The 25,493-nt window shown below is 39.4% G+C and overlaps 3 protein-coding genes across 8 annotated transcripts; 2 read left to right on the top strand and 1 right to left on the bottom strand.

Moving 5' to 3' along the window:
- The first annotated feature begins 531 nt into the window (after window positions 1–531).
- LOC118508862 (dolichyl-diphosphooligosaccharide--protein glycosyltransferase subunit 2) lies at window positions 532–3,401 on the top strand. The gene is made up of 3 exons (XM_036048622.1): window positions 532–700; window positions 844–1,088; window positions 1,167–3,401. Exons 1-3 carry the CDS (start codon window positions 688–690, stop codon window positions 2,826–2,828), a joined length of 1,920 nt encoding a protein of 639 aa, XP_035904515.1. The 5' UTR covers window positions 532–687; the 3' UTR covers window positions 2,829–3,401.
- A 2,106-nt stretch (window positions 3,402–5,507) lies between these two features.
- Window positions 5,508–21,192, bottom strand: LOC118508861 (phosphatidate phosphatase LPIN3). 3 transcript variants are annotated; one of them, XR_004905823.1, is made up of 6 exons: window positions 20,837–21,163; window positions 9,883–12,829; window positions 9,460–9,811; window positions 9,299–9,402; window positions 7,776–8,583; window positions 5,979–7,236 (listed from the first exon to the last, which is right to left on the bottom strand). XR_004905823.1 is itself a non-coding variant. In XM_036048621.1 (5 exons), exons 2-5 carry the CDS (start codon window positions 12,675–12,677, stop codon window positions 6,981–6,983), a joined length of 3,507 nt encoding a protein of 1,168 aa, XP_035904514.1. In that variant the 5' UTR covers window positions 12,678–12,829; window positions 20,837–21,168; the 3' UTR covers window positions 5,508–6,980. The 3 variants fall into 3 exon arrangements, 2 of the variants coding, with proteins under 2 accessions (XP_035904514.1, XP_035904512.1); XM_036048621.1 differs by lacking the exon at window positions 7,776–8,583 and having other exon boundaries at window positions 5,508–7,236; window positions 20,837–21,168; XM_036048619.1 differs by lacking the exon at window positions 7,776–8,583 and having other exon boundaries at window positions 5,508–7,236; window positions 9,299–9,811; window positions 20,837–21,192.
- A 532-nt stretch (window positions 21,193–21,724) lies between these two features.
- LOC118510145 (cullin-4B) lies at window positions 21,725–25,380 on the top strand. Of its 4 annotated transcripts, none has more exons than XM_036051635.1 (8): window positions 21,725–21,861; window positions 22,250–22,419; window positions 22,579–23,960; window positions 24,042–24,269; window positions 24,330–24,437; window positions 24,492–24,662; window positions 24,723–24,875; window positions 24,976–25,380. In XM_036051635.1, the coding sequence occupies exons 2-8, from the start codon at window positions 22,287–22,289 to the stop codon at window positions 25,069–25,071; spliced, it is 2,271 nt and encodes a 756-aa protein (XP_035907528.1). In that variant the 5' UTR covers window positions 21,725–21,861; window positions 22,250–22,286; the 3' UTR covers window positions 25,072–25,380. The 4 variants fall into 4 exon arrangements, with proteins under 4 accessions (XP_035907528.1, XP_035907527.1, XP_035907526.1 ...); XM_036051634.1 differs by having other exon boundaries at window positions 21,730–22,003; XM_036051633.1 differs by having other exon boundaries at window positions 21,730–22,003; window positions 22,092–22,419.
- Window positions 25,381–25,493: the final 113 nt, after the last annotated feature.

The raw sequence follows: 25,493 nt of genomic DNA, 5'->3' as shown, positions 1-25,493 counted from the left end.
AACAAACCACTGAGGATGCAGCTAACAAAAGTGGGTGTTTATTGCATGAACTGCGAATATGCTAATCTCATGATGTTCGACTTTTAGCTTGAACAGCCTTAAAGTCCGGTTTCTACTTTCCTCAAATCGTTTAAAACAAATAAGATAGATAATCTGGTAGAGTACGCAACGGAGCAACAAGCTATAGCGCTTCAGGGGCTGGCAACTCAATTCAAGCTTCTTGCTACAAAACAATCAAGGTATATAGAGCATACCCATCTTTGAAAAATGATTCAGAATCTTGAATCCCTATGGGAAATAAGTACAATAAACGGCGTATACAAGATTTGCTGTTGCTTTACAACTATAATGCATCGAAATATAGTTGTTGAAAAGAAATACTTTGCTTTTTTACTTCCTTTGTAATTGGATTCTACCATCGTACAAGAAGTTCACAACCGTACAAGTGTAAACACACATGTTCATCACCACAGACACAGACTCAACCCTTGAATCGAAAACGTTGTGTTGTCATGTTTTCGCTCGAAGATCTGTCATTTCTACAAAAGGAAGAAGACAAAATTCTCGATTTTCGTCTGACGTGGTTCGTGTGCATCGGCTATCGGTAAATTAATTTTTTACCGTCGTCTGCATTGTGCGTAAACACGGTCTTTTGCTGCTCCTGCGTTATAAACATTCAGCAGCATCATGAGTCCTATGGGTAAGTGGAAACATAATGTGCCTGAAAAAGATAAAAGAATATACAATCTACGGAACACAGCCGGCTTGTGTAGAAGCCAATGCCCCAGGTGTGTGAATGTGCGTGTGAGTTGACGATAAAAAAGATGTTTGCTCATTTTGCAGGATTGCTTATACTAGTTGTGCTGGTATCATTCGGATCGGCCGTTCCTTCTCACACACAAAGAACCGTGTCGAACCATCTTACAACACAGGACCAAGAACGATTCGCGAAGGTGTTTGGCGAGGGTTTAAAATCGAATGATCTCCAATCGCTGTACTACGCATCCGTGAATGCGGTTCTTCCGGCCGGTGATGTTATCAACACCTGCAAGCGCTTATTTTCGCTGCACAGTGATTCCAAATTAAATGTTTGTACCTTTTATGTCTACGACCCAGAAAATATTCTGTTCACATTTTTTTTCCTATGATATTCTTTTTTCCAACAGGATTTCGAGAAAAACTTCTACCTTATTGGTGCACGGAAGAACTTTGGTTGCAAGGAAGCACTTCCAGCGAAGGTCGAATCCGCCATTAAAGTTGCTCTAACTAAGGATGCTTCTACCGCTCAGGAGATCTACTACAACTTCCACTCAGCAAAGTTAGCTGGCCTCGCTGTGGATGACAAAGTACGTACCACGCTCGGAAAGAACTTACAAACGGTGCTAAAAAAAGACGACTCACTTAACTCCCTCGGCCATGCATTCGCTGTGGCTGCTGAGCTGGGTTCCGCCGGTACTTTTGCCTACGACCGTATTGAAGAAGCGTTCGTACAGGCTGACGAAGTTGATGGAAAAATGCTTCAGTTCGAAGGAGGACTAAGCATTACAGCACTTATCGTAAACGGTGCATTCAAACTTGCCACAACCCTTTCCAAACCAGCACCAATAACAACCGAACAAGCAGTTAAATTCGCTACCTATTTCCTGTCGCGAGCCTCCGTCCAAACACCGAAAGGTGTTAGCCTGCTATTGGAAGCATTGAACTTGTTAGCCACTCAGAAAACGATCGCTCCGGTCTGTATCCGTTTGGCCGACAATGGTCAGCTGCTACCAGAGTCACCTGTGCTCCGAGTGCGTGTTTGCGACCTTCTCGGAAAGCCTCTCTCACCTGCTCTGGCCGCACTGTCTACTACGATCGTGTCTCGCACGAGCAGCGATGTGCTTGTTTCCAAGGTGAATTTGGTTCCGAACAAAGATGACTCGACACTTTTCACTTACAACTTGAAATCGGCATCCCCTACGCGCGGTCTGTATCGTGTGGATATTGAAGCCGCTCCGTCCTACAAACAACAGCTGCAAGTGAGTGTTCTTGGTAAGGTACGTGTAAGCTCGCTAGAAGTCGGTGTAGGTGACACAGATAGTGCAGCGTCGAGCGTGAAACGACACTCGGTAGCACATCCTTCAAAGCTACCAACCGTTTTGAATGCTGATTCGCAGCAGAAGGTATTACTCAAGACAGTGCTCGTCGATGATGTTAGTAGTAAACCGATCAGCGTCCACCAAGCATTTGTGCTTTTGCGCCATCAGGAAACTCTGCAGGAAATAATCTTCGTGGCGGAAACGGATTCAAGCAAGGCATACAAGTTTGAGATGGATGTTGGTGCACGAGCATCGGACTTTAGATACAAGAGCGGACTGTATGAAGTGCATTTGATCATTGGAGATGCGCTTCTTTCCAACTCTTTCCGGTGGCATTTAGCCGATTTGGAGCTTAAATTTTCCGCCAGCGAAGGACAACACCAGAGCGCCTCGGTCGAAACTGCCAGCTTGCGTAAACCACTTCCAGAAATCCAGCACCAGTTTCGCGCGCCGGAAAAACGGCCTCCGCGCTTCGTGTCTGATCTATTTACCGCTCTTTGCATCGCCCCTATTGTAATATTGTTCGCTCTGTGGGCCAGGCTAGGTGTGAACGTGAAGAACTTCCCACTGTCACTCGGATCTCTAGGTTTTCATCTCGGTTTGGGTGCTATTCTGGTCTTGTTTGTCATTTTCTGGCTTCGACTGAACATGTTCGAGACGATTCGTTACTTGATTCCGCTAGCACTATTCACATTCTTTTGCGGAAATCGAATGCTGCGCAAGATCGCGCGAAGTAGTACTGAAAAGTAAAGCTGAGTCTCACAAGTCTCTTCGTCGAGCCTTTCCTTAGTAAATGTCGGATAGTCTTATAACGAACAAAGGCTTAGCAGTAAGCAAATTCGCTTGACGAAAAAATAACAACACTGACTTCTATCTAATGGCAGAGAGAAAAAAAAGCTTGCATTTACAATAGGAGAACCAAAAATCATTCCCTTTTCCATCTAGAAGATCACAACTGAGAGGCACCTGATCAGAACGAAAGTGAATTTTAAGATTCTATACTATATCGGTATCAAACTCCTGTATCAATGGCCCACAGAACGGTCAGTGTTTTACAACACAATGTCCCGTAAATCGTGAGAAACAATGTCAGCAGCCTAGAACAATAGATGAAACAAAAAAACTAAGATTTAGCTAACGCAAGCGCATAAAACTGAAAACACGTCGATCGATTCATCCCGGATGCGTCTATTGAGCTTCACGAGTGTATATCCTAGACAGAGGTTTGCGGCAAGTAGCGAGGATAATAAAGTAAATGGTAAAGCCTACGTGGTTGAAGAAAAATTTCTCTTCAGAATAAAACAAACATAATTCGAAAAACAATGTTTTTGTAATATACAACAAATTATAATTTGCATTGTTTCAGTTCCGTTGTTGTTTGAATCGACTCATTTTCCTCTTTTCCTGTGACTGGTGCTTAGATAGCACAATTGCATCCTGGGTTACCATGTCTGCGGTTGTATGCTCAACGACTTCTCCCAAAATATACAGTTTTGGTGTCTCGGGTGCATCATTTTTACGAGGAGCTTGTGTTATAGGACTTTCAGGACTAGAATGGTTGGTTTTATAATTCTTCAGGATTGACTTCAAATCTGAAAATTGCGATTGTTTGAAATATACTTCATCCGCGAGAAATTTTCGATATATATCTGCCGGAGACACGATGTCGTCAATTGAATCCGATTTGTAGCTATGAGTGGATTCGTAATGTTTGATTGGAAGGAAAAGTGTTTTTGGATCATTCAGCAATATTTGCTCACTTGGATGCTCCTGATGTCTATTGGTGATGAGTTTTATATGTTCCTGTTCAGCAAATGTTACTTTTCTGCCGTAACCAGTATCATGTATTTGACTCGTTTCCAATTTCGCCTTGGGCTGGTCCTGTATCTGATCAACAAATTTTACTTCTCTGCCTTTATCAGAATGTGGTTTTTTAACCGTTTTCCATTTCGCTTCGGGCTGTTCGGCAATAGATTCATTCAAAGGAAGCAGAAATTCTAAGGCTTCTTCCAACTCATCATGCAACTGATATAGGTCTACTTTTTGCACAATATCCAATGAATTTTCGTTAAGTCGCTGACGAACTTCTTTGAGTTTTGTTTGGAATGTTTTGATTTTCTCCTTATTCGTGCTATTCTTCGTTTCGTTTAGAAGTTGGGAAAATTCGATCGTAACATCATCTTCGTCGTCATCCTGCTCGCCCTCTTCGTCATCCGTTGTTTCGATAGGTTCCTCAAGATCCTCTTCCATAACTATTGGCCCATCTGCTTTATTTTGTTGTTGATTATCTGTTGCAGTTACTTTGGGACTTTGAAAACCCAAAACAGACTCAGATTCCGGAAATGATATGGTTTGTTTATGCGCCATTCGTGTGCGTTCATTTAACCGGATTTCACCTCGCATCAGACGATCCAACTGATCATCTGTATTCTCATCAATTGGAAGCTCCAGTTGATCCATTTCATGTTCCAGCTCTTCAAGCAACTCCATTTCATCCAGCAGTGCAAACATCCTTCCATCACTTATGTCTTGCGACGCATGACTGCTCGCTGCGCGTTCTTTTGCTTCCCTGTGTTTATTTTCACGCACTCGACGACGGTGTTCTTCACGCCAACGTTTTTCCGTCTCTTCATCGTAATCTTCGATTATCTCTTGACCAATATTTTCAACCGCAAAGGCTTCGCTTGTCAATGGAACTTCAAGTTTGTCGTTGTACAAGGATCGTTCTCGTTCATACTTTTGCAGCAGCTCATTCGCCAAGTGGATACGTCGGTCGGCGATCGATTCCGCCTGTTCCGAGGAACATTCGGAGAAATAGCCGCATCCATGACTGACTATAACTTCACCCGTTTGGTAAAGTTGACCAGGTACGAAAGCCTTCGTTCCCATCGGGATCAATATATCTGCTTTCGGAGCGTTACGGTACATTTTTAGGTTTTCTTTTAACTCTACGTGTTCTTGACGGTACGTTGTCCAACGCGACGTTTCGACCTCGTTTGTACATAACGCCTTAAGTGCATGTGTACCATTATTAGTGTTATAAGAACGAGCTATATATAGTGCATGATAACGATAGTACTTACATCGGAATACGTTTTGTAGTACAACTGTTTCTGATGATTTACCGGGTCCATTGCAGGGGAAATAGCGCGTTGCTGAAAAATAAAAACAACAAACATCACACAATGTGTTTTTTGACATTTCGATGACACTTGTCAGTCACTGGTAAACTATGATTTTCAAACTCATCGTTATCGATACATTTTTTTTTATTCATAAAGAACGGCCTGGCCGTATTGCTTAACAGTTATCGATACATGATACAGCGAAAAATATTAGCAGAAAAACAAAATTGTTCTGTTAAAAATGAAGATAATTCCATATGTGTGTGATAAAGTAGTGAGCAGTAATTAATAATTACACGCAACATCAGCTTATTAAACACCTGTTTTATTTGAGTTAATGCAGAATAAAACATTACCCGCACAAAACAAAGCGCATTCTGCGTTTCAAGCTCATTACGTATGATAACATAATTCTTTACTGTATTAATGGTACTTTGAAATAATTATAAATAAACAGTAAAATTATCTTGCATCAGTCATGCAGAAACGATCGTGCAATGTTTAACTGTTTAGTTTAAGGCAAGGAAACCAAAAACCGATTATACCTTTTTTCTACCTAGGCACTCTAAACCTCGAAAGGTCTCGCGGCCTGCCACTTGTTGTTTTCCTTAGCTTGATTTTATCCGTAGCTGGATAGTCAATCCTGCCTACGGACAGGCGTTCTGAATGGGATTTAATCCCCGGTTCTATCGTGTGAATACCGGCACCGTTAGCGCCTCGGCCACCGGACCGCCCGTATATACAATGAAATAAATCTACAAAATTAACGACCGAGTAAATGAAATTGTCAACCTGCAGCATTGATTTTACCTTGAAGTTCTATAAATGTGTGTGTCTTTTAGCGCTTTATCCAATTCTAATGCTGCTTTTGCAATATATTTTTCCATAAAACAATGAAATAGATACTAGTGGTTCTATACAAAAATTGCAAGCTTGCTAAAAAAATGCTAAAACGAAAGAAAAAAATAAATATAAAAAATTATCACATACTTTTGTTTCCTTTGCTATACCACAAACCAAAGCTAGCATTGAACGGTTAGAATAATGCTTTTTATCATGTGTACTATGCTCTATCGATAGCGTTCTTTCTATTCTATCGCTAATTACTGTCCTGTAGAGGATTACAGTACAATGATGCATCGTCCAAAGTACGATCTGCTAAACTAAATTCCTGCTTTCGTATTTCTCAGCAAACCCGTTAGAACTTTTCTGTCCACCTCATTTTTATTACCAACTGCAATCACAGCTAACTGTCGGTAGCTTGCTCGGTTCTAAGAGCACCATATTTTCTCTGTTACTTTTTTAGCTTTTCTGATGCTTTGCATGCTAATTATCTTTTCCGTCTTCTTACGCAATATACATTCACCAGTAGGTGTCACTTGCTTACTTTGTCAAACGCGTATGTGCGCTGTTGTTTTAATTATAGCTTATACAATTCCATTGGACCGTTACTGTTTATTATCGAAAAACTCTCCAACCTAAAGCAAAGTGGAAGCAACGCGATCGCTCTGATCGTATTCTCGCTATTCCAAAGCACCTATTCAAGCTTTCGATATATCATGAATTATTATTATTATACCGAATATTTCTTTGCTTAGCTTATAGTCTCAACAACATATCCACGTCTTCTGTAAAGAAATGAGGCCTCATTTCCTTGTTTTTTTATCTTTATCAGTATAGTTAGAGCCGAAGATTGGATTCGTAAAGATTTGTTCGTGTTCTGATAGCGCTGGCATCTGATAAATGAAAGCGGAGAATACACTGTCCCTCTTTTGGCTCAGTTTTCTGGAATGGTGGGCAAGGCTTGCTGAATAAGCATTGCCGTGGGAGTGACCTTGCCAGAAGCTAACGTGAAGGGGTACGACGCAGCACCCGATGATGGCAACGAGGATCCAGATAAGTCACAAGCATTGAAATCAATTTCGGGCACCGGTTCACGCCAGTAGTTAAAGCTGGTATACTCGTTATCTTCCTCTTCGATGTGTTTGATCGGCGGATACAATTGATCTACAATGTAAGCCATGTTGGCGTAACTGCAAAAAAGGAGACGAATTAAACCATCAATACTACGCTCTAAGTAATATCACTTGATATTCTTTATAAAGGATGGTACATTGATATTTATGTTATTTTTAGTACATATTGTTAATAGTGCGTCATGTCTTCAGTTGCCTTGAATATATACGGATTGTTTAAGGTCACGTTGTGTACAAAACGGTCCTATCTGCTTCTATTATTAGCAATTAGTCTAAAGGCAATATACACTGAAGTAAAGAGCCAAACAATACCAGCGACGTCCACAATTTTCCATCACACAAAATTAAGGAGACAAATGTTTATCATGTACAGCTTAAAAAAAGCAGATGATAATAGTATTATTAGGCGACAGTGAAACATTTTTGCTAGTTTTTAAATAATTGAATATCATGTACGGACGAAAGAAAGCAGCATAATGAAGTATATTATAAAGCAGTAAAACATATATGGTATGACGTGTATGAAGTATGTGGTAACCATTCTACTGATGTGTTAGGATAGCAGACTTTTGTGTTATTGTTTTAGCCATGCTTACCCCAGGTTGGCTGCCCGGATAACTTATCGAATCCACCGGCTTGAGATTAAAGACGCTCGGAAAAAGTTGCAATTTTACTGTCTGTTTCTGGTAGTTTTCTGATTGTTTCTTGGACTTTTGGAATTTCATGTTTTTTGCAAAGCCCTACTAAGTCATCCATGCAATACAATAATTTTCAACGCTTAGCCAGATAGTGCTAATCAAGACCGCTGCAAGGCATTAACATTATATCCGAACCTAACGGTTCGAATTCGTTGACTGTCGGTAATTTAGTGCAAACGCTTAGTTCGATGCAACTTATTTTACACCAATCTTTCCTGTTAAAACATCTTTCCTGCGGATCTGCTATTGATAAAAAGCACCTATTGACTAGTTGGCTAGAGAGTTTTGATATTTTTTAGTTTGATCCATCTAGGCACAGGACGGTACACTGGATCATTTACAATGGTAACTTATGTTGAAGGCACATGACTAGAGTTATGTTAAGACAATAGAGAGTTATAAAGAGGCTTTCTTTTCCAGATGGTTTAGAAGTTGCTGAAAAGTTAGCTACGCGGTATGCTCAAAAAGACTGTTCTCGCTAGTGACACAGTAATCAGAGAAGCCAGATTTTCGCACTCGTTTTTTTCTTAGCACACGTTGTTCTAGCTGAATGTGCGATTGCTGCTCATCACCACTCGTTTCAATTGTAAACTGCAATGATTCATACTCGTCATCTTCGTCGTAGTCGTCATCATCCTCAGACTCCGGAGACTCGCGTTGAATTGGTGGGAAGAAATCATTTACCACAATCGACTGTCCGGCATATCTATGCAAATTTTATGTTACGATTCAATGTACAAAATATACACGGAACGGCCAATGAAAAAGAAAACCAAACCATTGGCATATGTGTTTGGTTGTCGAGGCAACACAATTTTTTGTCATTCGACGTAGGTTTTGGCGGTTGAACATCAAATGAGGTACAATAAATGAAAAAAAAAAAAGAACAAAAACACTAATATAAGTACCCAAGTGCATAGATTAAAAAAAACATATTTTTAGGCCACCCATTGCACTGATAAATCCCGTTTTATGGTTGAGCGTTGAAATGAAAATAAAAACAAAAGTTATAGGTGTCATGTGAATTTTTGTGTACAGAATATGTGATGTGCATAGTGTGGTTGAGATTAGCATTACTTATGCGTGTGTTCGTTCGCTGCCATTTCAGAAAACTCCACATCCAATCCTCACAACATGTTTACAAAACATGAACCAATCCAGAAGCAACCAAGCAATCTAAAATTTTAAGTGTTCATGACAGTCAAAACGTATCACAAAAACCCTTTATGTTTCTTTTTTATGTTTCGATCGATTTTGTTCCGTCAGTTTACATCACTATGAATATGTGCAAATGAATGCACTATTTTGCTGAAATATTTCCTTGTTTTCTACATTAATAATGAAGTCGTTGTGTTGTGTTCAGTATGAGCGCAGCAAAAATGTATGAAAAGGTCTAGGAATTGCAAGGCAATGAAACTTACGTCGATTGGAATGTTTGCGTTAGCTCGTGCTTCAGCTCTCCCTTAGGATTAATGGTGAATATTCTCGAGGTCGGAATACCAACTGCCCGATACGCCCATACATCCTGCAAAGATTGGACGTTAGATGGAAGATCCAAAGAAATTGCATTTCTTTTACCCACATTGATTCTGTTTCCGTATCCGGCGTAGAATGGATTTCGCTCGGGAAATAGATCTCGAATGTCGTTTAAACAAGCAATTTTGAATTGCTCAGGTTTTTTCTCAATCACTTCACGATGAAAAGCTGACATTAAGGACGTCGGATTGAGCAGCAAAGGTCCGTCCGGTAGTTTAACGTTCCCTTGACGAATCGACTGTAGATAACCGCGGGTTGTCTTCGCCTGTCCGATTGCACGTGCGGACAGGTACAACATTTTGTAGCCATTTTCTTCAATCTTTGAGAATAGTTGCGCCACACCGATCTGGTCCCATGATTTGCCTACCATGGGCAGAATGTGACCAAGAACATCCGACCTAAAACAAGTTGTAGTTAGGTAATATTTGAAATGATAATTCTTTTTCATTTCACCCATACAAACACTTACTTCGTAATAGTTCCATCAATATCGGATATGACCACCTTGTCATTGTGCTTCCACTTGAACAAATAGCACTTGCAGCGCGTCGTTCCTTGATAGGCAGTAGTTACACTGAATTCAATCTCGTTCATACCGTCCAAAAGGTTCAACTCCTTAATGCGCTCCGAAGACAAACGCAGCGTTTTTCGGTACTTTTCTCCGCAACCCAGCAGATATAGAGCCTTTTCGCTGTTGTTGTCAATAAGGATACCACCGGTGGAAACCGTTTTGTCCATGACCAATTCAGAATCTTCCGACGATAGGGAACCATTATATCCGTCTTCTGTTTTCGATACATTTTTGTACGGCGGTACAGTAGAGTTCAAACCTGCTTCGTGACTTTCATCATCTGGAGAGTTAGACCTCGAGGTTTGCGTGCCTACAGCTGCCGAGGTTTTAGCATCAGAAATATCACCAGATTCTTCCGGAGTTGCCATTGGTGTAGTCGGCAGGGTGCCAGCAGAAGTGCTCTTCGATTCATTTGATCGACGCCAATACCACCAACGCCCTCCAGCATTTGGCGGCTGCGGCTGCTGCTGTTGCGTTTGTTGTAGAGCTTCCTCCTTCTTGCATTCTTCCATTTTCGATCCATCACCCGAGTTCTGCTTCGCGCTAGTCAACAATTCATTCGGCAGCGCACATTGAAACGCTAAAATAGTCATGACCTGTGGACAAGCAACTTCCCAACTGTAGTACTTGCCATTGATACGCACGACTAGATCGGGTGACTTGAACACACTAGGGTCGGCCAGTACATTAGCATATTGCAAACGGTGACGCTCAAACTGTTCGTCGGTAAGTTTGGATGAGCCTTCTAGGTTTGTTAGCCCACCACAGAGAGAGAGAGCGAAAGAATCAATAGATTGATCAACCAACTCCTTTGTTCCACCCGTTACGATACGATCGCGTTCATCATAGTCGGAATCTTTTCCACCAGGAACATCTTCCATCGAGGTAGGACTTTGCGGAATGGACGTTCCATTGCCACTCTCGCGATCTTCATCATCACCACTACCACCGCTGACACCACTACCTCGCAGGACTTGTTGTTGTTGCTGCTTCAATTTCGAAAATGAAGGGAAATACAACTGGGCGATCTCTGGTTCGTTAAGCTTATCCAATTCCGACAAATACATCCCATCCGGTACACTTTGGCGTTTCTTTTTGTTATTGTATTTCATCAAACTCATCAGACCAGTCAGCATAGAGTTATGCTGCGCCTGTTTGCCCGCTTCGGCATCACCCACCTTAGATTCTACTTGTGTCGGCAACTCTCCCCAGTTCCACGAGTTACCATACATCAGTCGTACATCCTCTGTAACGGGTTTTTCGCGTTGTGACATCTCAAACTCAGTATCGCTTTGAATAGGGGTGGAAGGACGCGACTGTTGGGGACTTACGCCAGTTCCAATATCGGTATCACTGAAGAAATGGATATCTAGATCTGCATGATGATTAGAACTCATGACTGGGCCATCAAGTGTTAAACCTTCATTTTCCTCCTTTTTGACCACGCAACTAATATCCGGGACCTCCTGATCGACTCCATCAGTAGCATCTTCTTTGGGTAGAGAACTTCCACTGGTCGACGAAACCGTTACTTGCGAGGCCGAAAGACTGTCCGTTTCCGTTCCCTCGTTCGGATCGGAATGATTCGAACCGGCGCCAGAGCTACTGCTGGCTGAATTTTTCCGTTGGGTATTTTTCTTTTTCATCAATGACTTCTTCCTGCGCTTCTTTTTTGATTTCGAGTCTAATGCTCCATCTCCAGATATTGCTGATTGCATCGTTGCTACCATCATAGTAACAACCCCGGTCGCCTGACTTGTCGGTGCGGACTCAGTGGTTGGTTGTGCATCGATTGGTTTAAAATGTTTATCCTCTACCAGCTGATTTACTTCGCCGAGCGCTGACGGCAAGGGAGTACTGTTTTTCCAATCGACGATATTAGCCACCTGTCCGTTGGTTGCTGCTTCAGGTGGACCATCATCCAAGCCTTCCATGTGGAATATATGCTCCTGTTCAGCAGCCTCAGCAGCTGCATTCAGTTCTTGACGCAACTTTTGCGTAGTATATTCCTTCTTTGTCAGCGAAAGGTCCGGCCTGTTGGTAAGATTGTCCGTGTGACGACGATGGCTGTATTCAGATCTTTGGTTTTCGAATTTGGCACGTTCCAACTCGGGGTCCTCGTTCGAAAGATCGACCGAATTTCGACGTAACCGAGGCAACAATTCGCTCTCTACAACATCGTCATTTTCTCGTGTTCCAGTCTGGCTCGATACCATTCTCATGACAGCTCCCTCACCGATGTCAATGGTATGCCCCGCAGTCACTCCTGAGATAGGCGCACCCATTGCTTCACTTCCTCCTATTGCTGTAAATATGGGCTCACCGGATCTTTCATTCCTCTGCACACTTTCTTCATAGTTGCTCAAATACGAATGGCTAGGAATAGGTGAGGTGGCCATATGCGCTGGTACTTCGCTATCGTCTTCCGCGCATTCTTCCACAAAGAACGCTTCACCCGACTCGCCGAGCTTCATCTGCAGGTCTACCGGCTCACCATTGACTTCGATGTCGACTACCTTTTCTCGGCTTCGCAGTACTCCGAGTTTACCAAAGCGCACGTGAAACGGCGAACTCATGAAGGAGCCGTTTGGTTGTTCCACTACAACCACATCGATTGCACCGGTTAGTGTAGCACCATTGATCTCACTGTAAAACTCCTTAAAATTGCTGAACAAGTTTACTATGCTATTCATATTGAGGCTTTCTTTTCGATGGGAAACTTTTGCGAAATAGATCCAACTAATTATTGCCTCTCAACCCGTTTCTTATTTATGTTTCCTCTGTGTTCCTGTGCCTAATATTGACGACCGTTTTTCGATTTCACGTTCAATGCCTTGTGGGTTATCTGCAAGTCATAAGAAAGGAGAGAATTATGAAACAAACACTCCCACTAGAGTAAGATTAAACAAAGATTAGATAAAATGCCGGGTAGTGGGTAAGATAAAATTTCGACAAAATGTAAAGGTTCCTATCAGGAAGCAGTGTTTTGAGCGATAGATGTAAACCACACTCAGTATTTTTTCAATCGTACTTTAACCTTTGCGCACTGAAGTCTTGCTCATCGAAATAGAAAACACATTCTGCCCATCCACGCGATGTTTAATCAATAGCCAACAACAATTTTCGCAGGGTAAAAAAAGGGAGTACAACTATAAACATATGCAAAGAAATTAATCATAAACTCAAAAAGGGAATAGATTGTCAGGAAAACATTAACCAGGTAATTCCTCCTTGTATTTATATCTACTATGTAAAAATCTTTCTTAAAAAATCTTTTAACGGACTTTACTTTGCACAACTGGAAGCAAAATTACAAACAGATACATGTATAACTTTTGATTGATATTATTTTGTATTGCCTCTACTACCAAAAGTTCATCAATCGTCGACAACCTTTTCTATCTACACGATGCAGAGCTTGTTTGTAATTACAACATAGAAAATGAAACAAAAAACCATAACAATGGAGACCGGTAGGTCAGTGTTATTCACATCCTGAAGGGCGCATGGGCATTTTCTATACAAGAAAACATATGTTGTAAGCGCGGTCTGTGATCTTAATTCAGATTCATATTGCAAATATTGTACCCATAATTTGCGAAAGGACTGTAAAATAAATAGTTTTTTTTTTATGACAAGTAATTTCTGTGGCACTTCCTCGATGTCTTATATTAAAAAATAATATTAATTGTTTTTTATTTTATATTCATTAGTAACGCCCTTGCCGTGTTGCTATATCATTTGGTTATATGTTAACATGTTCCATGGTGTATCATGCTGTGTTCTGTTTCTTGGTTGTGCTATGTAGGACATGGTTGTTTGAAATTTGCACCAAAAAATAATCTCCATACGGTGGATGGTATGCATCAATATTTGGGCCCAACGGCTTCGACAGCTCCTCATGAGATTAGCTGACGGCGAAAAACCTGTTCTTTTTTTTTGCTCCACATTCAACAACACTATTTATTTTTGAAGCCTCAAAATCTTAATTTTACATTCACTATTTGACTGCGCCTTTGATGACGACGATATGTTTTCTTAAAATGCAAGGATCAATCGACCTTTGTATTTCTCGCGATTCATTAACTGTCTGTCAAGCTACTGATCGATGCAGATGATTGCGGCACTGTGTTCGTGAAATGTGCAATAGCGGCAAAAAGTGCTTTATGTATTAATTGTGTTGGTGTATATAACCATTTAAGCTGACAAACTGAGCTCAAAGTAAGATTATTCGCGCAGTCTTGTATTTGCGGTTATTCTGAAGTGCAAAGATTTGCATACAATAAAAATCCAGCAGCTCTCAACTGCAACTCCTCTGATTGATCGGCCAGTTAAATTAAGGAAAAGTTACCAACTACTGAAAAAAATCTTATATATCGTTCGTCAATATCAATATTTCAAAAAATTCACAAAAAAAAATTAAGGTATCGCACGTGCCTCCCATTTGTGCATTTGTCATTTGTGGCAGTCATTTGAGCATGTGTGAATAAAAAAAGAGTATTTTGGCTATCTTCCCGAACAAGCTAATCGCACAGTCACATCTTGCAGATATATAAAACGTTTTCAAAATACACAAATATATATATATATATATATATATATATATATATATATATATATATATATATATATATATATATATATATATATATATATACATATATATATATATATATATATACATATATACATATATATATATATACATATATATATATATATATATATATATATATATATATATATATATATATATATATATATATTCCTTAAACACGACTAACAAGTGCCTGTCTAACGTCTAACTAATGCCTGTCTAACGAGTTTCCTGCAGAGAAAATAGATGGTATCCTAAAAAAACTGCTGACAAAAAATTAAAACAACAAACCGGTCGTCGATGCCAAGGACAAAAATAGTTTCCGCTTTGTTTTTTCCTTCATTTGTTTCATCTTCCTGGCCACAATTCTGTGACTGTTTTTCATTTCGTTTGATGTATGTATCGCAAAGAGAAAACATTCAATACGTCCGACATGTGCTTCATAATCTTACTCTTACCAAAGCTGTCATCGGAAACGTCTAAAAAATTGTGTATTTAGTGCAAATTATATAAAAACTGACTGACTTTAGTTTTTTTCGTTTAATTATAGAGGCTTTGGGTCTTTGAGACCTCATTCGCCTCTTGACTGACTTTAATGGCTTATGACCATTTTTGTTCGTCAAAAACTTGCATCGTTTTATATAATTTGCACTAAATAGACACATTTTTAGACGTCTCCGATGACTACTTTGGTAAGAGTAAGATTATGAAGCATATTTCTACTTCACCATTGCAAATTTATCATTATGTATTCTCACTGTCAATACTTTTTTATCTTGGTCTCGGGTGTTTTTGAATCAGTTACAAGACTACATAACTTTATTTGAACAAATGGCTATTTCACCTTTTTGCAGTCTTTTTTACTCTTTTACTAACAATTAAGTTAAGCACCAATTGGGTAGCCTGTCGCAAACTATTGTGTTGTTTTAATTTTTGGGTTTTGCTTCCAAAAAAGCACACACTAGCACATTCGTTAAAATCGCTTTTCTAGATCATTTAAGAGAAGTCTTTATCTAGATCATTCACTGGTAATTTTAAATCACAGCATGCACTTTTTGAAGCAAACCTTCTGTTGTTAAACGATAGTTAACATGTTCAAAGTTAAGCAAGTTCTCTTTGCCATCTAATCTTAATCCAATCGAAAGTATGTACAGTCAATAAACGATAAAAAAATATCACACCATTCTGTTTCCCCCATGTAGTGGGAGGAATAGATCACTTATAGATGATGCCGACACTTCCGCCGCGACCTACGATTGTTCTACCAATGAATTGAGGTACCGCTACCACATTACCAGGCCAGAAGGACTGGGTGGTCATGTCGTGGTATCTCATAAAAACACTATCCCCAACCTGATTGATCGTTCGGGTCGTGAAGAGGGAGCACTGTATGCATGTTAAGGGTTTCGCAGCAAAGAGTAAGACTGCCTTGCGTGGTGTATGGTTGTATTGGTCGACTTTATAAAGTAATCAACACCCAACACATGTGAAAAGTAGCCCAGGAACGCTTTACTTTTTGCTTATGCAGCATCAATAACCCTTGACCGCTGGGCTTTTCATAAGGCGGTAGTGATAGTTTAGCGCGTAATTACGTGCCTTGAGAGCGATAAAATACGGTTGAGGTTAAGTAAAAAGAATAAAGATTGTCAGCGTCACGATGAGATGATTACAATTCTAAAGAATGATCAATTGAAAGCGGTTCATTGATTCAATCAAGCAGAGATCACAATTTCACTAACTGTCGTTCTTAAATTCAAACCAGAGCCAACCAGAGCGTTCTAAAATTCTGTCTGAGACATCGATATTTTTACAGCCGCATATTTTGCATGGTTCTGAACGTGCTGAGATATAAAATCCACTTTCTAGCATATCAAAATACTATTTAATTGATATACATTTGAACGACAACGTAAAAAAAAGTCACGTGTCGTCTAAAGATAAGCTTACACCTAATCGAAAGACGTATTGGTCCCTAGGCTACACATTATTATCTAATTTTATTTACAGAATCAACATGTTCACATCGACTTGGATTTAAGTCATAGGATTAAACACTTATATTACCACTACAGGAATCGTTGTGGCGTTGTAGTCTTCTTGCCGCATGTGCAACCCGGTGATTTTATTAGACAATTTAGTTGAAGCCACAAGGACACATTAATAATACGAGATAATCGACCCTCATAAAATAAGCAACATATATAATGAGGGTATGTATGAGCATTAAAACACGTGGTTGTGTCAGCGGATGACAGTGAAATGTCAAAGAAAATCTATCACGCAATATACCATATCAAAAGATATAGTATTTTTAAGATACTATTGATCATACATGGCTAAAGAATGAATGACTGGCTGATCAAACAGGTCAGCCAACAAAACAATCCGTTCAATCCATACAAATGGATCACACGTTTCCTCGTGACGTACATCGCTTCTTATCTAATGAACATTGTGTGGAACAGGATAAGGTTGGTGCAAAGCATCAACCCGTCTGTATACTTATTATCCGTATTGGTTACATTGTTATTGAAACTGAACATTGAAACAAACACTCTGAAAAGGTGCCGCATGCACCGAATCATGTTTTCCATCGAATTTTCACATTAACAAGCCACATAAGCAAGTCTTCTCTCATCTGAATAAAGTTGGAAACTGCGCAATTTGCCACAAGTTTTGGATGATTTGTGAGGGTTACACTGAAGTTGCCCCACAAATGAAATGTTTTTTCCGATTATTATTATTTCTAGACGTTTTTTTTCGGTATATATCAATTGGAACCATGTGTGCGTGTTGTCTTAAGGCTTCCGGTTTACGATAGCAAATGCGAGGTTAAATATGTTTGTTCGAAACACCATCAGAAAAATAGCTTCTTACTTCCCCGATAACAATTTCAATCAACAAATATAAACCTCCTATAAAACATTGAGCTAATCTGCACACAAAATGTAGTTCATGGCCTCTGAACAAGAAGCAAGCAGTATCGGCTGTTGCTGCTTATAAGCTTTGCTTTGAACTAGAACAAAGAATACATACACCATCGAAAAAAAAGTTTGCTTTGAACAACACCCCCGTACACAACATAATATTTCGTTACCTCCTTGCGGTAGACGTGACAGCGTAGCTTTTCTGTACTTCTCAGTTGGAAACGAAAAAAAAGTAGCGTGTGCCACTTCGTGGCTAGCTACCTGTGTTATAAAGTATGTTGGCATGGCACGCGTTTTTTTTTTTCATTTGTTCTTTTGTTTTATCGTATACAACGTACACGATCGTATACGTATACGATATCGTATACACATCTTCTAGTGGTCATCGTCACAGATACATTTTATCGATACCATTTTGTACTTTTCTAATTTAAAAATAGTAGAAACTATATTTCTGATATAAGGCAAGGTAGAAAATGATGTTTATACTAAATCTGCTCTGAAATAAAATGAGGATAATAAACAAATGACCATTCCGTAATCGATTGAAAACGGTATAAATGACTTCCGCCAAATCATTTATCGCTCAATAGATTTCAACACACGCAACATCCCTAGGTCGCCACAGCAACAACGTCTGTGGTTTTGTATTGCGAATATAGGTTTCTTTACTCCACATCTAAAACGTCCACCACAAACAAAAGCCGTGAAGGCAGCTGCGAGCATAAATATAGGCATATCGCCAAAAAACGAGATAGCTTTGCTCATGCTTTGTATACATGTATCCAGTAAAAAAACCCCCAACCACACATGAGATGGCGATATGTTTTAGCAGGTGTGATCATTCAAATGCGTAGAAACTGCTTTCCTTGGGGGCACGACCACTTTAAGCGTAAACAAACTAGAATGACGATTTTTTAAGAGAAGGCGGTGAACTGCGGCGAGCAATGAACGAGCGAAGGTCAAACCGTCGACTCTCTTGAGGGAGATACGAGGAGTGGGTGATACTAACAGGTATAATACACTACGGTGTTTTGTTGATATTTTATTCGAGAGGGTTAACTGCGAATAAATATAAACTACAATGAGAAATAATATTTATTAGAGATAACTATTACTTTCTCAAATCTCCAATAGCTGATGGTAAAACATCAAGCTATCTTGGGTCTTTAAAATGTATCGCTCTGATTGACTAACAGCATGTGAGCAGTTGCGTCGTAGTAGCTACCGGTATTCTGCCACAAACAATTCATTCCCCAGCACACAGTCACATATCAGTGGCAAACAACAAGTAGATGTATACGTTCAATCTACACTAGGGAAATAAACAGTTGTGTTATTGCAAGTGTGTCAACGAGAGTAATCGAGTCTATGCAAAAAGAGGAGCGGTATTCGCAAGCGCTATCTTGCGGTGATGGTATGGGTTGAAACTTGGCACGTTTCCTAGTCAAACATACACACACGATGCGGAAATATGCGTAGAAAAACGAGGAAAAAATGCCATGATATCTACCAGATTGAAACGTAATCTTTCTTGTTGAAATTCAAAAGTTAATCGTCAACGATCCAGGGACTCAAGAACAAGGAGACATTTATTTATAAGCTAGCTTTTTGTAAAACTTAGCTTTATCCCAACAACTTAATCCTTACCATCGAAGATAGGTAGTGGAATGCTTGGGAAATCCAATGATTTTAATGACTGTGTGAGGTAGCTTACAATTTGTGCATTTGTGCAAAATACTTTCAATAAGATCCTGAAGCTTCAGGAGATCACCACTGCGTATAGAAGATGGTTGGTGGACAGAAGTCAGTAGCCAATATTATGCACCCCGCATGTTGATGGATCCGGCCAGCTGCCCCGTAGTGAGGACTGACTATCTAACTTCGTGCTATAAATAGGTCTTAAGGCATTATATGACCGGAATGACTTAAAAGGTAGTATATGCTTGAAAAGGAAGTGCTGAAAGAAAGCGGTACCGGTATGTACATGGCCGGTTGTTATATCGAATCTCCTCCGAAGGGTCTCCCCGTAAGCAGAGCGATTGTCCTGCTACGGATAGACTAAGTCTAGGAAGCTAAAAATGGTAGACCAAGAGCCAAATATGAAATAGAATAATGTTTCTGCTCATTCAGGAAAAAATACTGCGCGAAATAAGAATAGCACCATCATACCATGCTTTTTGGCAATATCTTCAACATTTACAAAGTGATTCTTCTATTTTGAGCTTAGAATGTTAAAACAACCCATTTTAAACATTTCTAAGTCATTACAAGAAGTTCTTGCAAACCGTTTGCATATAATAGAAACATTTCAAGAAAAAGGGTGCGAAAAGATCGAACAATTGTTCGATTTTAAGGTATCCGAATTTCCAGTTTGAGTCTTTCGAATGTTTTGGAATGGAAATAATCATGTGCCGATAAAATAGGGAATCAACATTAGGTTGAAAAGCACGTTTATCTCATATCTTGGACATTTGACTGTTAGACTGAATTGATTTGACTGATTTGACAATTCAAATGCGTACTACTCACAGTTTAATTCACGACCATACTCTGCTGCTACCAAAACGAAATAGTTCGCTGAACTCCTTTTCTTACCGGCGACCTAGGTTCGCTATGCGCAAAGACTGTTTCTGCAAAGGAAGTGTACTTTTCAGGACAGATCGATGAACTTCCGAGATGGTAGTCCATGTTTATGCATTCACGTGTACATAAAATCATGTTGAATCCCTCCCACACCCTAAAAATTAGTGGTAGGAAAGGGAGGCATAACGTACTCCGAATATCTGTCGAAATGATGTGGTACGATGTAGACTTCTACCGATATCGCGATAATTTTGTTATGCTACTCTATACGCATGAGGGGACGAGGGGGGGGGGGGGTAGGCTGCTCGTATGATATTATGGCGTGATGCGTTTGTCTGGCATTGGATGTTCAGGGGAAGTCGGCAGTAGACGTTTTCACCAATACTACATCAAACATGTTCCCCACTACCGCAAAACTTAGCGACAAGCAAGACGCACATCGTGGTTAAAACAGCTGCTGTATGCTTAATCGCGACCGTTCTTTGTTTACAACAAATTTCAAGAAATATTATTTTCCGTAAATGATCGGTTGGTTGCTCGATCCGTCACAAGAAGAAGATACTTTTCCTCGTCTTTTTTCAAAAAAATTGGAGGTCCATTGTGTGAAACACCCAGGGGTAGGGAATGTTTCACGCATAGGCAAACGATTAACTCGTTCTTCAAATGATTGCAATGGCCTGAATATTCATTTTTCTACATGCACAATAACAAAAAAAAAACATTATTTCTGTAAGATACTTACAAATTATTAACTGCTTGCCAATAAACCACTTCGTGATTGAAAAAAAACTTCAGAATTTTTCAATAGAATTGTATGCTTCTAGAACGTTGCTTTAGTTTCACTCTTCATGCGTTGTTCACTGTCGGGTCATGTGCAATTAACACTAATCAAATCACAAATGCTGTTCGATGTATCCAGTAATTTTTTTTTTCGAATTCACTGTTGTTGCCCACAAAAGGTACCACAAAATTGGAAGCAGTTTATACACGGAAAAACTGGGGTTTCACTCTAGACTCGGTTTAGAAAGAAGAAAAACGCATGCACAACTTCAAGCCATCTGATTTTCAGAGCGATGCAAGGGGAAAACACATTCACATACAAAACTTAAGGCGCGTATACACTGGCAAATACGCTGTCAAATCCTGGTCTGTCAAACTGACGTCCATCAATGTAAAATGCCGTCATCAGCAATAACATTTTATTTTATTTTAGATTGAAATTAACCTAGGATTAACCTAGAAGAATTCTGTCCCAAATATTAGCGTATATCGGGAAGTTGCTGCATTTCAGGTTACTTGGCAATAACACATTTAAGAAGATCGTTAATATTTAACGAATTTTTCTCTGGAAGAACGATAGATTAACGTTTGAAGCATTTAAGCTAATGCGCACTGCAAAGTGGGTTATTTTAGTTTTGTAGATTCAGGTAATTGGGGCTCCATTTAGAAATTATTTTTATTCTCTACAAAAATTAATTATGTTGGTGAATTTGATTATATTTAGAGCAGAAAATAAAACTGGATAGAACATGTAAAAGCTTTCAGACATTGTTATCCACATAATGGCTGCATCCTTCGGCTCTTTGTTATAAACGTGCAAAGACGCGAGATTGACATTTTCAACAGCGACAGTAAAATTGTTAACCAATAAAAAAGCATTGTAGTGCTGCGAATGTTTGGTGTGACTTTTGAGCGGAAATTCTGCAACATCTGCCGAGCACATAATTATTCTCAGCGTGTATAGTTGATTCTAGAAGACGATACTCTGTACGATAAAGCTTTTCCTTGCTATTTTGCCTGCGTAAATTAGTGTTGTTGTTAGCTGTGGAGCCACAAATATTCGATCTTTTTTCTGTTTTTTTGGTTGCGTATGCTGGAGTACTTCTAGATCCGATCCGTTCTGAAATATGTAAATTGTCTTAATCACATAATTCCATTCTTCAAACAAGTGTTGTTGAAAGAATATATAATCATTTATAAAGCAAATATTCCTTAAGATTCGATCATTGAACGTCAGCAGGAGGAGTTTTGGGTGGATAAAAGTCACAGGAAAAACACTGCATTACTGATTGTGCTGTTCCCGTATCGGCAAACTAAATACGGATCCTTTCCTAAGTTTCATTGTTATATCCATTTAAACACATTACATGCACAGCGTGTCATTAGTAAAAGTGTCTAGCGAAGCAAAAAAGATGCACCATACCGAAAATGATAAAAAACGAGCCAATTTTTCGGCGTTGAACCCTGTAAATGGAGCTATTATTAAAACGACCACCACTGGAAAGCCTGGCGATGTAAAAAAAATCATTATCAAGAATATGAAATGTAAGTATCTGGTTATGCATATTGTTTGTTCAACTTTGCTAGTTTCAGAACTTTCGCAAATTGTATTACGGAATTTTGCGGACCATCGGGAATGTTCTTACGCAGTGAAAGCGACTCACGAACAGTTTCATTTGTTAAAATTGCTACCTCCATTTTCAGCTTTTCCCTCAATTCCGGAAAACTTCGAAGAAACTACATGGAACCAGCTGCGAAAAGCGGTAATTGCCATTCAAACTTCGACGCCAATTGAATATTCGCTGGAATGTCTTTGCCAAGCGGTATCACACATGTGTGAAGACAAGATGGACTCACAGTTATACGTTAACCTGACAGCCTTAGTTGAGCAGCATGTGAAGGCAAATATTGTACCATTTTTATCTGAGTCGGGAGACAAATTGGTATATCTGAAGAAAATGAATGATTATTGGCAATCGCACTGTCAACAGATGATCATGATCCGCAGCATATTTCTCTACCTTGATCGTATATACGTCTTGAATAACCCAACAGTACACTCAATATGGGAGATGGGATTAGAACTGTTTCGCGACCATATCGCTATGAACAATTTGGTTCAAGCACGCACCGTTGAAGGAATACTTATTCTGATTGAAAAAGAACGTCACGGTGACACCGTTGATCGATCTCTGTTGAAAAGCCTTTTACGAATGTTGTCCGACCTTCAAATTTATCGGGATGCCTTTGAGCAAAAGTTTCTTATGGCCACAAAACATCTGTATCAAGCTGAGGGGCAGGCCAAGATGGAAGAACTGGACGTTCCGGACTATTTGCAACATGTGGATAAACGTTTGAATGAAGAGGAAGAGCGCCTGGAACATTATCTAGACGGCTGTACAAGGCATCAGTTGATAGTGACGGTGGAGAGACAGTTAATTAACGAACACGTAACTGGAATATTGCAAAAAGGGTTAGACCAACTTCTTGAGGAAAACAGGCTGGCCGATCTAACTCGTCTTTACAAGTTGTTCTGCCGTGTGAAGAATGGTACCACGGAGCTATGCGCACACTTTAATGCATACATTAAAAAGAAAGGGCGAACAATTGTCATCGATCCGGAGAAGGACAAATCTATGGTGCAAGATTTGTTAGATTACAAAGACAAAATGGATAATATCGTCAATACATGCTTCGAAAAAAACGAAAAATTCGGTAACTCATTGCGTGAAGCCTTCGAGTACTTTATAAACCAGAGATCTAACAAACCTGCTGAGTTAATTGCAAAGTATGTGGACATGAAGCTACGGGCGGGCAACAAAGAAGCAACGGAAGAGGAATTGGAACAGATCCTTGATAAGATCATGGTACAATTTCGATTCATTCACGGTAAAGACGTATTCGAGGCGTTTTACAAAAAAGATCTTGCCAAACGTCTACTGGTTGGTAAGTCTGCTTCGGTTGATGCAGAAAAAAGCATGTTGTCTAAACTAAAGCAGGAATGCGGTGGCGGATTCACTTCCAAACTAGAAGGCATGTTCAAGGATATGGAATTAAGCCGAGATATCAATTTTGCGTTCAAACAGGTAACAACAATAACGCTTAGCTGGTTCGTTTAAATGTAAGTTGTCGCGCTTAATATCGTGTTATTTCCAATATATTTACAGAGTATGCAAAATTCGGAACACAAAGAGCTTCAAAATATCGATCTTACTGTAAACATACTGACAATGGGATTCTGGCCAACTTATCCGGTAATGGAAGTTACTCTTCCACAAGAATTGTTACAGTATCAATCGATTTTCAACAAATTTTACCTAGCAAAACATAGTGGACGAAAGCTTCAATGGCAGCCAACGCTTGGTCATTGCGTGCTTAAAGCACAATTTGATGCGGTAAGAAAATTTCACACTCAAAAGAACGCCATAACACTAACTAATTCATTTTATTTACAGGGACCAAAAGATTTGCAAGTATCTCTTTTTCAAGCTCTAGTGCTGCTATTGTTCAACTATAACGCTGCTATTTCATTTGAAGAAATACGCGCAGCAGTTATTATAGAGGTACTGTGCATAGTTTTATCTACATCCTCAAGATATTAATACATTTGTTTCCAGGTTGGAGAATTGAAGCGCACCTTACAATCGCTTGCCTGCGGTAAGGCCCGCGTTCTTACAAAAATACCCAAAGGTCGTGAGGTGGAAACTACAGACAAGTTTCAGTTCAACAACGAGTTCACCAATAAGTTGTTTAGGATCAAAATCAATCAAATCCAAATGAAGGAAACGGTACGTATGCAATGTGAGAGATAGTGGCAATTTAATTAAATAATGATATTTGTTTTTTAGACGGAAGAACAAAAAGCCACTGAAGAGCGTGTATACCAAGATCGTCAGTATCAAATCGATGCAGCAATTGTACGAATTATGAAAATGAGGAAAACGCTTAGCCACAACTTATTGATCACGGAGCTGTATAAACAGCTTACTTTTCCGGTGAAGGTGAGTGTGTTTGTATTACGGTGAACTGTATTGTTCAGTTGTACTGTGCTTCCTGTACAATCAATCTACTACAACGGTAAAAAATAATATTTTTTTACAGCCTGCTGACTTAAAGAAACGGATCGAATCTTTAATTGATCGAGATTACATGGAACGAGATAAGGATAATCAAAACCAATACAACTATGTTGCCTAAATCTCTCAAGGAGTATTATCAGGCAATGCGGAACATCTTGTGAAACTTTGTTTATAAGAAGTTCTCTTGTCAGTAAAGGAAAACACCAAACTTTTGAGACATGCAAGATAATGTCATATAGCTAAAGAACTAATTTTCTTCCGATCATGTTATGCTCGAAAAAGTAATGGCGTTGACATTCATACAGCTGGATGATTATGTGTATCGCAGACTATCTCTTACAACGGAAGGGAAGACGGCACTACAGTTTAACTGCTCGTTAATTTTAAACAATCGTATGTACATTTTGTAATAAACCGGCGAAGAGTGTGTATGTACAAATGCTTGAATATTCATTCATTTACGTAAACAATTGTTTATCTCTTATCAATATTTTATTAATTAATGATTACGGACTGATGCCGCCCTCTCTTATCAATACG

Source organism: Anopheles stephensi, chromosome 3 (assembly GCF_013141755.1).
Source record: "Anopheles stephensi strain Indian chromosome 3, UCI_ANSTEP_V1.0, whole genome shotgun sequence".
NCBI classification, from domain to species: domain Eukaryota; kingdom Metazoa; phylum Arthropoda; class Insecta; order Diptera; family Culicidae; genus Anopheles; species Anopheles stephensi.
This window is presented reverse-complemented; position numbering and strand designations above follow the sequence as displayed.

Coding starts and splice junctions, on each gene's coding strand:
- LOC118508862 (XM_036048622.1), top strand. Junction 1,089..1,166: donor ACAGTGATTCCAAATTAAAT/GTTTGTACCTTT, acceptor TTTTTCCAACAG/GATTTCGAGAAAAACTTCTA.
- LOC118508861 (XM_036048619.1), bottom strand. CDS start 12,677: ATGAATAGCATAGTAAACTTGTTCAGCAATTTTAAGGAGTTTTACAGT. Junction 9,812..9,882: donor ATTGATGGAACTATTACGAA/GTAAGTGTTTGT, acceptor AACTTGTTTTAG/GTCGGATGTTCTTGGTCACA. Junction 7,237..9,298: donor ACGCAAACATTCCAATCGAC/GTAAGTTTCATT, acceptor CCTTTTTTGCAG/TTACGCCAACATGGCTTACA.
- LOC118510145 (XM_036051633.1), top strand. CDS start 22,242: ATGCACAGCGTGTCATTAGTAAAAGTGTCTAGCGAAGCAAAAAAGATG. Junction 23,961..24,041: donor TCAATTTTGCGTTCAAACAG/GTAACAACAATA, acceptor ATATATTTACAG/AGTATGCAAAATTCGGAACA. Junction 24,438..24,491: donor GCGCAGCAGTTATTATAGAG/GTACTGTGCATA, acceptor ATTTGTTTCCAG/GTTGGAGAATTGAAGCGCAC.